Source organism: Pelophylax lessonae (genome assembly GCF_965119305.1).
Source record: "Pelophylax lessonae genome assembly, chromosome: 10".
NCBI classification, from domain to species: Eukaryota; Metazoa; Chordata; class Amphibia; order Anura; family Ranidae; genus Pelophylax; species Pelophylax lessonae.
In genome coordinates, this window is record NC_138777.1 from 228,382,912 (window position 1) to 228,395,305 (window position 12,394).

The window sequence follows — 12,394 nt, forward strand, 5'->3', positions numbered from 1 at the left end:
TTAGTAACCTCTTAGTTTTCAGTATGGAGACTAGCATGCAAAAAATAAAAAATCTCACGCAGGTATAGACAAGCTTGAACAGCCCTGCAGGCATCTCTACACTGCAAACAGCGGACAAGCCGCACATCCAGCTGTAGCTCCATTCACACGCATGACAATAGTATTTTATTTCTTTCCAAAACAATAAAAGGGAACTTTACTGACTGTAAGCACTCACCTCCCCGACTCCGACGTCTCCTGAGATTTCAGATGGAAGTTATATGTTGCACTTTTCCTCTCGCTCTCCCTCACCGGTCTCTCATCTGAAAAGAGTGACATATCTTGGAGTTAGATCTCGCTCACCGGAGGTGTGAAATGCTGTGCTGACCCCCCTCCTAGTGCTGCATGGCCGGTGCAGTGAGGAGTAATGGGCCTGGCTGACAGTTGGATGAACTGAACTTCATGCATAAGCCAAACAAACTCCTGAGGAAGCCATAGCAACAATCCCAGGCAGTACACAACAGAAACCTGGGCAGGGACCTCCCTTATTATACTCACTCTGTGGGTAAGATTGCTTTGGGTTAACCATTTAACTACCTTGCATGATAAAAAAATAAAAAATCTATCCAAATTTTAAAAGTGAAAAAAATAAAAAACAAAATAAAATCACGTCAAGCGGAAGCCCTCCGGGGATGTTAGGAAAACTAAGGCTGGCCATAGGCAGATCCATTTTTTTTTTGATCAGCCGGTGGGCTGTTTAGAAAAAAATAAAATGCCAGATTCCCCCATCCACACATGCAAGGCGGATAGAGGAATCCTTCATACTGTGCCACTGTATATTTGACAGTGGGACTCCTCTGCTGTCAGAACACAGTGATCAGCGGCTGCCTTTGTCATAGGTTTTGATTGACAGCAGCAGAAGCCAACGGCTACAGCTACTAACAGTCTGCCAGAGGAAAAAAAGAGGGGATCGAAAAGGAGCTCTGGTAAGTATAAGGGGGAATCAGATAATGCAGAGAATGTATTAACCACTTAAGGACTGGAAGGTTTTATCCCTTTAACCACTTAAGCCCCAGAGGATTTGGCTGCTCAAAGACCAGGCCCTATTTTGTGATTCGGCACTGCGTGACTTTAACGCAGGGCTTGACAAATTTTCCTAAAATCTAGGAGCCAGCTAAAAAAGTTAGGAGCCAGTTTTTTTTTTTTTTTAAACTAACAACCAAGCTTTATTTAATAAAACGGATACTAAATTTACACATAAATACGACTAGAACCCCACTCTCCTCGATAGCGCAATTGGATGAAAACAGACTGTCTGTCTCTTTCCATCCGATGCCATCTGATCCGATCCACGGGATGGATAGAAAATAGAACCACCATCCGTCTGCTTTTGGTGGACAGGATCAGATGGCGGCAGATTACTGCTCCATAGAGGAGAATGAAGGGTCCGATCAGGTCTGCCTGAGAAACTGACAGGCGGACCTGATCAGACAGCCCGTGTGAAAAGGGCCTTCGGCTGTGGCATGGTGATGAGGAAAAAAAAAAAAAATTATATGTATATATATATATATATATATATATATATATATATATATATATATATTATTTTTTTTTTTAATAGTAATAATTGCAAAAAAAATATATATTTTTTTAATAATTAAAAAGAAAAAAATATTATTTCGTTTTTACATTTTAAAAAATAAATTAATAATAAATAACCACACTCCCTGTCAAAGGTAACTAACTGGACAGGGAGATGGTAATGCATTGTGAACAATCAGGCAGTGGAAACAGTAATTACAAGTCATTACTCCCGGCCACCACAAGAGGGCGCCAGTTCCCTATTGGAAGCCTCTCTTCTCAAGTAGGCCGAAAAGCCGGGGCCTCAATTTTCGGACGGCCCGGAAGTCGGTGCACTCCGTGCGCGGAAGTCCATGCAAAAGGGACAGGACACCTTCTGCAGGGCACCCCAGGCGCCAGGTCGCTAATTCTAGTCGCAAATGCGACCTGGCGCCCGGGTTTTGTCGAGGCCTGCTTTAACGGACAATTCCGCGGTCGTGCGACGCTGTACCCAATTAAATATTTATAAATTTATCACAAACAGAGCTTTCTTTTGGTGGTATTTGATCACCTGTGCGATTTTTACTTTTTGCGCTATAAACAAAAAAAGAGCGTCAATTTTGAAAAAATAACAATATTTTCACATTTTTTTATATGAAATTCTCAAAAAAAATTGAAAAAAATCTAAATTTTTTAACATTTTAGGCCAATTTGTTTTCGGCTACATATTTTTGGTAAAAAAAATCGCAATAACCGTATTTTGATTGGTTTGCGCAAAATTTATTGCGTTTACCAACTACGGGAAAGATTTATGTCATTTTTATTGTTTTTTTTTAACTACCGTAGTAATGGTGGCGAACTGCGATTTTTTTAATGGGACTGCGACATTGTGGCACACAGATCGGATACATTTTTGACACTTTTGGGGATACCAGTGACATTACTACAGTAATCAGTGCTATACATTTGCACTGTTACTGTAAAAATGATACTGGCAGGGAAGGGGTTAACTTTACTGGTGATCAAGGGGTTACGTATGTCCCTAGGGGCGTGATTCTAACGGGGGGGCGTGGCTTGTGATGTAATCATAGAGACATACAATCCTACATAGCAGGATCGCATAGCCTCGGTGATTACTTTAGTGAGAATGACAGGCAGCTGTGTTTACATCAGCCGTCTGTCTTTCTCCCTCTCCTGCGGGAGATCGCGAGTGGCCGGCGGACATCGGAGCCGCCGGTCACATGCGCTGGCTCCCCTGGGAACGAGCGGGCTCGTGGGCGAGCAATGTACCCCTACGTCACTTTGGCTGTAAGGGGCTGACTGCCGCAGTAAATAGTCGTGCGGCGGTCGGCAAGTGGTTAATGACCAGGCAATTGCGCGGTTGTGCAGCGCTGTACCGAAATAAAATTAATGTCTTTTTTTTCCACAAATAAAGCTTTCTTTTGGTAGTATTTGATCACCTCTGTGGTTTTTCATTTTTGCGCTATAAAACACAAAAAGAGCGAAAATTCTGAAAAAAAAAAAAACAATATTTTTTTACTTTCTGCTATAAAACATTCCCAAAAAAAAAAAAGAAAAAAAAGTGCATCATTTTAGGCCAATTTGTATTCTGCTACGTATTTTTGGTAAAAAAAAATTCCAATAAGTGTATATTGATTGGTTTGCGCAAAAGTAATCGCATCTACAAAGGGGGGGGGGGGGGGAAAGATTTATGTCATTTTTTTTTATTATTTATTTTTTTTTTTTTCTAGTAATGTCGGCGATCTGCGATTTTTAGCAGGACTGCGACATTGTGGCGGACAGATCGGACACCTGACACTTTTGAGGGGACAAGTGACACTAATAAAGTAATCAGTGCTAAAAACATGCACTGTTACTGTACTGACACTGGCAGGGAAGGGGTTAACACCAGGGGCGTCCAAAGGGTTAAGTGTGCTCCTAGGGGGTGCTTTCTAACTGTATGGGGGTTGTACTCACTGGATGAACATAGAGACCTGTGCTCCTAAATAGGAGGAACACAGGATCCCTGTATTCATGACTGACAGTACAGCGGTCTGCCTTGTTTACATCGGCGGACCACCGTTCTGACTGGGGAGTGATTGCGGGTGGCCGGCGGACGCAGTTGGCTCCCCCTCTGGCAAATCGGCGCGTGTGTGCGCCTCCGACGAAGTGTGCATCCCCCTACTATCTATTACACGAAGCGACATACAGGTACATTGTTTTGCGTAATAGAGGCGAAACTACGGCGGCTGGTCCGCAAGTGGTTGTAAAGCTTTTTTTTTTTGTAGTAAAATAACAAACATGCCTATACTTACCTGCTCTGTGCAATGCTTTTGCACAGAGCAGACTCTATCCACTTCTTCTGGGGTCCTCCACCGACTCTCCAGGCCCCTCCCCTGCGTCCATTGACACAGACAGCGAGACTTGGCCCCGCCCCCCTGCTTCCATGTCACACGATTTGATTGACAGCAGCAGGAGCCCGAGACCCGCTTCCGTGAACCGACGTACCCCTACGTCGGTTTGCGCAGGAGAGCCAGCCTGCCGCAGTATATCTGCGGCAGCTGGTCTTTAACCACTTCTGGACCGGAAGATTTTCCCCCTTAATGACCAGACCATATTCTGCGATTCGGCACTGCGCTAATTTAACAGAAAATTGCGCTGTTGTGCGACGCTGTACCTAAATAAAATTGATGTCCTTTTTTTCCCACAAACAGAGCTTTTTTTTGTGGTATTTGATCACCTCTGCGATTTTAATTCTTTGCGCTATAAACAAAAAAAAGCGAAAATTCTGAAAAAAAAAAAACTAATATTTTTCACATTCTGCTATATAACATTCTGAAATTTTTTTTTTTTTAACATTTTAGGCCAATTTGTTTTCTGCTACATAATCGCAATAAGCGTATTTTGATTGGTTTGCGTAAAAGTTATCGTGTCTACTAACTACGGGAAAGATTTATGTCATTTTTTTGTGTTTTTTTTTTTTACTAGTAATGGCAGGGATCTGCGATTTTTAGTCGGACTGCGACATTGCGGCGGACAGATTGGACCCCTAACTGACATTTTTGACACTTTTGGGGGGACCAGTGACATTACTACAGTAATCAGTGCTAAAAATATGCACTGTTACTGTAATAATGACACTGGCAGGGAAGGGGTTAACACTGTGGGCGATGAAGGGGTTAAATGTGAGCCTAGGGGAGTGATTCTAGCTGGGGGGGCGTGGCTTGGGAAATGATCATAGAGACATGTGATCCTATATAGAAGGATCACAGGGGCTCTGTTATTATCCCAGGTAGAAGAACGGTCGCTGTGTTTACAACATCTGACCGTCCTTCTCTCTCAGTGGGGAGCGATCGCGGGTGTCAGGCGGCAATCGGAGCCGCCTGCCCCATGCATTGGAGTCCCGCTGCCGAGTGGGGGCGGGAGCGCTCGCCCCTAGCTGCAGGCGCGCGACCGACATAGGTCTACGTCGTTTCACGCAGGAAGGCCGCACTGCCGCAGTGAATCGGCAGCGGGCGGTCGGGAACCGGTTACACAGTTAAATAAGGGACTCACATGATTTTTTTATATGAAATGAAATAAATTGGTAAGAAGGGATGATGGTAATTAAACTTTGTATGTTTAGTATCACTTTAAGTTAAATGGTGCAATCTGCGTGGCAAACATTTGTTCGCTTTAATAAAAATAGTCCTTCCAGGGTTGCTAGGGACTCTGGTAATGTAATCCTCTGAAATTAACCCTTACATGGAAGGCAACCATCTCAGTTCAGCGATGAGTTAGTTTATTATTATTTTGCACTACACAAAGGAAGGCCGTTACAAAAATAAAAACTGAAGGAAGCAGACAACAAATGACATTGGTAAAACCCCCAAAACCGTATTTTTGTGGGTCAGGGTTAGATTGAACGCTTTGCCAAGTATACAGTTTTTTTTAAAAGGCACCTGTCACAACAGATTTACGAGAGCAGCTAATAAAGTAAATTTGGGGGGCTGCTATTTTGATCCTGGCCTCAGTGCTTATCACTGACCCAGACCAAGTATGTACATATCAGATGTCTGAACATTTCACTGGATGCATGCTTGTTGAGGTCAGTGACTCACTATGGAGAACGAGGTTTGGAGTCTGCACCCTCATAAAATGTAGCACTGCCCCCTTAAGAGCTGCTGGTTTGTTCACACTTCTGGATTCCCCTGGGTTACCCATAGCGACTGCATGCAGAATCTTAACACTTTACTTTCTTGGCTCAGTCAATGAACAGTCTTGGGGTTGATGTTTTTGTTGTTTTATTTTATATGGGGACAGGAGAAGGGATGAGTGGGATACTCCAACACTTGACCTATTCACAATGCTGAGGACTTCTAACTGAGAATGCGGCAAGGCCGCAGCTTCATCCTGACACTGGATGAATCTGAGGTAATTGTTCCTTTTAGTACTTCTCTTCAGGGTACACACCTAGTACCCCCTTTCTCTCCACCATCTGACACCTGTCCACTGACTACCCTACTCCGGGGTGGCCCCCTTCCTGGTCAGGCCCTTAGACACGATCCCCTGTACTCACAATACTGCTTTCCATGTTCTCCAGTGCCTCAACTCCTTCAGTCAACTCTCCTGGACCTCTGGGTTCAGCTCCACACTTCTGGCTCACCAGGCCGACTGCCTGTGACCATCGCCAACCACTGCAGAAGAGGAGGCAGCCGCCACCCTCCTTCCGGGACTCACCAGCCAAAGACCCCGAGGACATGTGCTCCTGGCTTTTATATACCACACCCCACAATGCACCGAGACAGCAGTCTGTGCCAATCCCTGGGGCTGTATCAAAGCATGTGTACTCATTGGCCAGGTTTCCTCCACTGGCCAATGTGCCTCCCCATTGGATCAGCTGGGGACACTCCCTCAGACCACATGAATCACACACTGAGCACATTGAGCAGACCAAACTCACAGATCCTGCTCCCTGTTAAAGTGGTAGTTTACTCCGCTTTTTAACTTTTACCTACAGGTAAGCCTATAATAAGGCCTATAATGAGGCTTACCTGTAGGTAAAATTAATATCTCCTAAACCTCCACGGTTTAGGATATATTCACCCTGCATGCAGCCCCTGCAACAAGTGGCGCATGAGCTCTGAAGGTCCGATGGACCTTCAGAGCTCCTTGTCAACTCCTTGCCGGAAAGTGGACAGGACGCAGGGACAGGACGACTGGTTGCAATCGAGGGAAAGATGAATGCGGCCAAGTACAGGGATATCCTGGACAAAAACCTTCTCCAGAGTGCTCTGGACCTCAGACTGGGCCGAAGGTTTACCTTCCAACAAGACAATGACCCTAAGCACACAGCTAAAATAACGAAGGAGTGGCTTCACAATAACTCCGTGACTGTTCTTGAATGGCCCAGCCAGAGCCCTGACTTAAACCCAATTGAGCATCTCTGGAGAGACCTAAAAATGGCTGTCCACCAACGTTTACCATCCAACCTGACAGAACTGGAGAGGATTTGCGAGGAGGAATGGCAGAGGATCCCCAAATCCAGGTGTGAAAGACTTGTTGCATCTTTCCCAAAAAGACTCCTGGCTGTATTAGATCAAAAGGGGGCTTCTACTAAATACTGAGCAAAGGGTCTGAATACTTAGGACCATGTGATATTTCAGTTTTTCTTTTTTAATAAATCTGCAACAATGTCAACAATTCTGTGTTTTTCTGTCAGTATGGGTGCTATGTGTACATTCATGAGGAAGAAGAATGAACTTAAATGATTTTAGCAAATGGCTGCAATATAACAAAGAGTGAAAAATTTAAGGGGGTCTGAATACTTTCCGTACCCACTGTATGTCTCAATAGAAATTATCTGACTGGGGGGGGGGGGTGGGGGGCTGGCGGTCTCACCCTCCGTCCCATGGCCCAGTGTGCTCCCAGAAGGGGGGGGGGGGGGTCTTTGAGACTCCTGCCTTCCTAAGAATTGGTTATATCACTACACTTGATTTTTAAGGTTAATGGTAATTCCTCATATATCATTGTATTCATGCAAGACTCGCTGTTATATGATATCCGACGTACATTGTAGGAGATAATGTACACCTGGAAGTACCAGAGTTTTCGTTCCTTTTTGTATTATTTGTTTTTCCACGAAAAATCCCAATAAAAATTATTAAAACACAAAAAATGATAGTACAGTTTCCCATAGTTTTTACAAAACAATGAAATCTGAGGGCCCAGCTAAATGATCCAATCAGTGTCTTTGAACGACCTTGTTTTGTACTCGAATATTATGTATAAATAAAGATAATATATCAAAAAAATAATAATCCAATCAGGCAGGCTCCTGCACAACATAGTTGCTGAGAGATCTTAGAGAAATTGTGTGTATAGTCAGCTTAAAAAGGAATTAAAGCCTAAGGACTTGTTCACGTGTGTTTTGGTCTCTGAAAAGCGGTCCTTATTCGGATCACTCTTCAGAGAGTATTTGAAAAGCAGTGAGGAGGCATTTCCTTTCCACCGCCTGCTTTACCCCCTGCACCCCACTGCAATGTGCATTCTACGCGGTTGCAGGGTACTTGCAGACAGGGAGGACTGGGCCAGGGGGCGCAATTGCCCCCCAGGTCACTCTGATGCTCCGTAAAATGGCTGCACCGCTTCTGCCACAGACTTGCCTAAAAGATTCCAGATGAAGAGAAGTAAAACTGCTGACCTACTGAGTGCAGGATGAAGACAAGGACAGAGCGCAGACCTCCCCCCCAGCATGGATGGTGTAAACTGTGTCCATGCCCCACTGGAAACTCTCCTCCCCCAGGCAGCCTCGACCGAGCTGTCCTATCTCCCCCCAACTACCCCCTGCTGACCAGGTCGGGAAGCTGTATTTGGTCAGTGGGTAGAGAGTACTTGGAGCAAAGCTTCAGCCTGGAATGGAGGTCAGGAGGAGGCCGGGAAGAGGGAGAGTGGGAGGGGGGCCGAGTCACTGCACCATGGGCCTCTGGTTTGTACTTGCCCCCTGGGCTGAAAGTTGCCAGTCAGCCCCTGCTTGCAAACCAGCCTCATTCACTACCACTTGCGGGAAGCGACGGGGGTATAATCAGAGATGTATAGTAACTAAGTAGAACTACTTCACTACTGTACTTAAGTACCGAAAGGCGATATCTCTACTTTCCTGGAGTAGAATTTCATTCTCCTACTTCCACTTTTACTTCACTACATTTTTTCAATGATTTCAATACTTCTACTCCAATATTTTTTTTTTGTGCTGCATAGTTACTCGTTACAATTATAAAAATGACCACTGCCAGAACAGTAGATGGCAGGTTTCATGAAGTTCAAAAAAATGTGTATAATGTCATGTGTAAATCAGCGCATACGAAAATAAATGCTACTGTATGTATAAATAAAAGCTGCATTTGAAATAATAAAAAACAATATGATGTTCAAACTTTTGACTTCTTTCTTTAATAACTACATAACACAGTACTTGTACTTTTACTTTCAGTACTTGAGTAGCAAATTTTTTTAAAAAACTACTTGCAAGTACAAAAAATGTTGAATACTTTAGTACTTCTACTCAAGTCACTTTTTGATCGAGCACTTCCACTTCTACTCAAGTCACTTTTTGATCGAGAACTTGTACTTTTACTCAAGTATGGGTTTCGAGTACTTTATACAACTCTGGGTATAATTGTTGACATGGCTGCAAAGCCTTGGCATGTCTACACCCCCACTGCTTCTGCAGCTAAAGGGGTGTGGTTGGGGGGATTGGTAAAAACAACAGCTCAGGTGCGGGGTTTTACTGCCCCTCAACCATACATGTGAGTCCCAGTCCTAACTATCCTTAAAACATTTCCCTTCCCCCTCCTCCTACCTATCCTGCCTACCCTGTGTAGATCTGTATACTTGAATTGTGATCCGCTCTGGTCATGTGAACCTGCAGCTCCGACTCCCCTGTCTCAGAGCACTCATCAACAGCTGGGAATTCCGGGTGCCATGATGTCATCCATAGGCTCCCATGGCCCAGCTATTGTTCAAATTCCCTCCTCTTCCCTGCAGCAGCTTCTCATCGACACAGGGAAGTCGCAGCTGCTGGATCACACGATTGGACCAATCCTAACTTAAAAAAAAAAGTATATAGATGATATATTTTTTTTTTTTTTCCCTTTACACAGGGTAGGCAGGATAGGTAGGAAGAGGCAGCAGGGAACAATTTTAAGGATAGTTAGTGTAGATTTGGCCATAGAGGGATCAAAATTTATCTAGCTCATTTTGATCCATCTATGGGCAGGCTGGTTGTACTGAAGTCGATCTATCTACAGACGGTCCCCGGGTTACTAACAAGATGGAGACTGTAAGTTTGTTCTAAGTCTAAATTGTTTGTAAGTCGGAACAGGTACATTTTGTAAGTGTAGCTCCAGCCAAAAGAATAATTTTTACATTTTGTTGGATAGCATAGGGAAGGGTTAACACCCCTGTAACATTTGCTTTTCTGTCTGTACCCCATGTTCAGAAGATTTCACCTCACTTTCTGTCCCCTATGATAACTGGATTTTGAACATTTTTGGTTGTTGTGGAAACAAGGATTAGTGATAAAGCTTCAGTGGAGACGCCTTTTTCCCATGAATTTCCCATCCTAGGGGTAGATTTCCCCTCACTTCCTGTTGTCTCTCTCTGTTTGTAAGAAAGGGGGCTTTATAAGTCGATGTTTGTAACCTAGGGACCGCCTGTATCGATTTGAGTACAATCAGACTCTTTTTTTTTTTTCATTCGATCACAGAGCGGCTATAGCTGCCAGCAGTGATCATTGTGTTCTGATGGCTGGGAAACCTCCTGCTGTCAGAATACAATGGCTCTGCAGGAGGGATTCCCCCATCAACACTGACTGTGGGGATGGGGGAGTAGAGCAAATTTTCTTTTCTCCAACCCGTGGTAGAAGGAAAGAAAACTGCATAATGTATGGCCAGCCTTAGGCTTTTCTTCCACGTTAAAACCTCTCCAAACGCTTACCCAGCACTGCCTAGTACCCACCTAGTGTATCCAATGCCCCCACGATGTGGATGACAAAAAGACGGTAATCAGCGTTCTGTCTGGTCACTGGATTAAGGCGTAGATCCAGAGTTTTCAGCTGTGCCAAACGTTTGAGATGCTTTACCTCCTCAAGAGATGCAATGTCGTTATAATATAAGTTCAGGTAACAAAGAGAGTGTAAGTATTCAATTCCCTGTGAAAGCAAAACGAAAAAATGACTTATTACATGCCGCCTGTTTTATATCTGCAAACTAGTCACATACACAGCAGAGTAAAGCAATATAGGACATTCAAGTGCATGGATACACTAGATCAGGAGTTCCCAAACTGTGGGTTGACCCACTGGTGGGTCGCGAGCTGCGTTTGAGTGGGTCCTGCTGAGCCGGAAATCACTGAGAGCGTGCCTGCTTAAATTGTGTTGTGTGAGCCCCCGCAAATTACAGAGAGCCAGAGCAGTCAAATCGCGATGGATTCAGGACCCCCCCCCCCCCCCCCCGCCGCACAGTTTACGGAGGCTGGTCTGCATTTCCCGCGAGGAGGATACTTGCATCAGTGAGTACATATGTGGGCTGTTATGTAGGATATGTTCATGGGGTGCAGAGTCAGCTCCTTGGCCCTGCTGGCGACAGCGGTGGTGGCTAGACTGGTGGCGGGATTCTCTCAGCTATAGTGGGCAGAGACGGCAGCCTCGGTGCTCGGTGTCATAGGAGGACCGGGATGCCCGGCGGTGTCAGGAGTTCATGGCAGCTTCTGTGACCCCCAGTAGAGGATCTGAAGGAGAAGAACCAGGACACCAAGACCAGCATAGAGCTCCTCATCATGGAGACTCTGGGCGAGGTGTGCTGGGCCCTGGAGAGGGCAAACAGGGGCTTCACTTTCACTGTGGACCGCTGGGAGAGGAAGGAGGGTGAGTGCCAAGACATAAAAAGGTAAGATCCTGTCTGAATGTTGTTTCTTAACAACACATATTTATTTATATATTAAGTGTATTCAATAATAAAATTGAAAAGTTATATATTTTTTTCTCTAAGGCCTCTTTCACACGGCCGCTCTGTATGTCCGTATATCACCCCATCCGTTTGCGGGTGATATACGGACATAATGCATGTCAATGGGATTGCGGATGTAAGTGGATGACCATCCGCTGATAACCGATTTGCGTCCTTTCAGCTCTGTTCTGTTTTTTTGGAATGGAACAGAACCCTTTTTTTTCTCCCGTTAAAAAAACGGAACGGATGCAAAATCGGATGTCAGCGGTGTCATCCGCCGACATCCGCAATCCCCATAGACTTACATTATGTCCGTATTTCATCCGCAAACGGATGGGATGATATGCGGACATACGGAGCGGATGACACAAGTGTCATCCGTGTCCATGAAAAAAAAAAAAAAAAAGTACCGGAGCGGAGAAAAAAAAAAAACCCAGATCGGCCGTGTGAAAGAGGCCTAAGTTATCAGGCTTGCCACGCTACTGTGTCCCCGATGATGTGTCTTTCCTTTTGGAAATGCTGAAACCCTAAGGCTACGTTCACATCTTGGCGTTGCTATTACAGGTGTTTTTATGGGCGTTTTTTCAGGCGTTTTACAGGCGTTTTTACAGGCGTTTTTTTGTGCAGGCGTTTTTAGATTGAATAGAGACACATGGAAAACGCCTGTAATCTGCCCAAAAAGAAGCTCATGTACTTTTTTGAGCGTTGGGCGATTTGCTCAAGGCGTCAAAATGCTCAGATGTGAACAGGGGCCACTGAAATGAATAGGATTTGTCTTGTCTGAAAGTGTTTGATCCCCTGGGGGTGGGACTTTTTAGGCAACTCAAATGTATAAAATCTTTGTCGGTTTTAGTAAATTTTATTTAAAT

The 12,394-nt window shown here is 44.6% G+C and overlaps 1 protein-coding gene across 1 annotated transcript in view; it reads right to left on the reverse strand.

The window, feature by feature from the left end:
• Positions 1 to 12,394, reverse strand: part of LRRC36 (leucine rich repeat containing 36) — a 64,898-nt gene that overhangs the window by 24,982 nt on the left and 27,522 nt on the right. The window contains exons 3-4 of the mRNA XM_082270047.1: positions 10,537 to 10,729; positions 218 to 302 (exon numbers count right to left, since the gene is read on the reverse strand). Of these exons, the coding sequence (XP_082126173.1) occupies positions 218 to 302; positions 10,537 to 10,729 (278 nt within the window). The remainder of the gene's footprint in view (positions 1 to 217; positions 303 to 10,536; positions 10,730 to 12,394) is intronic.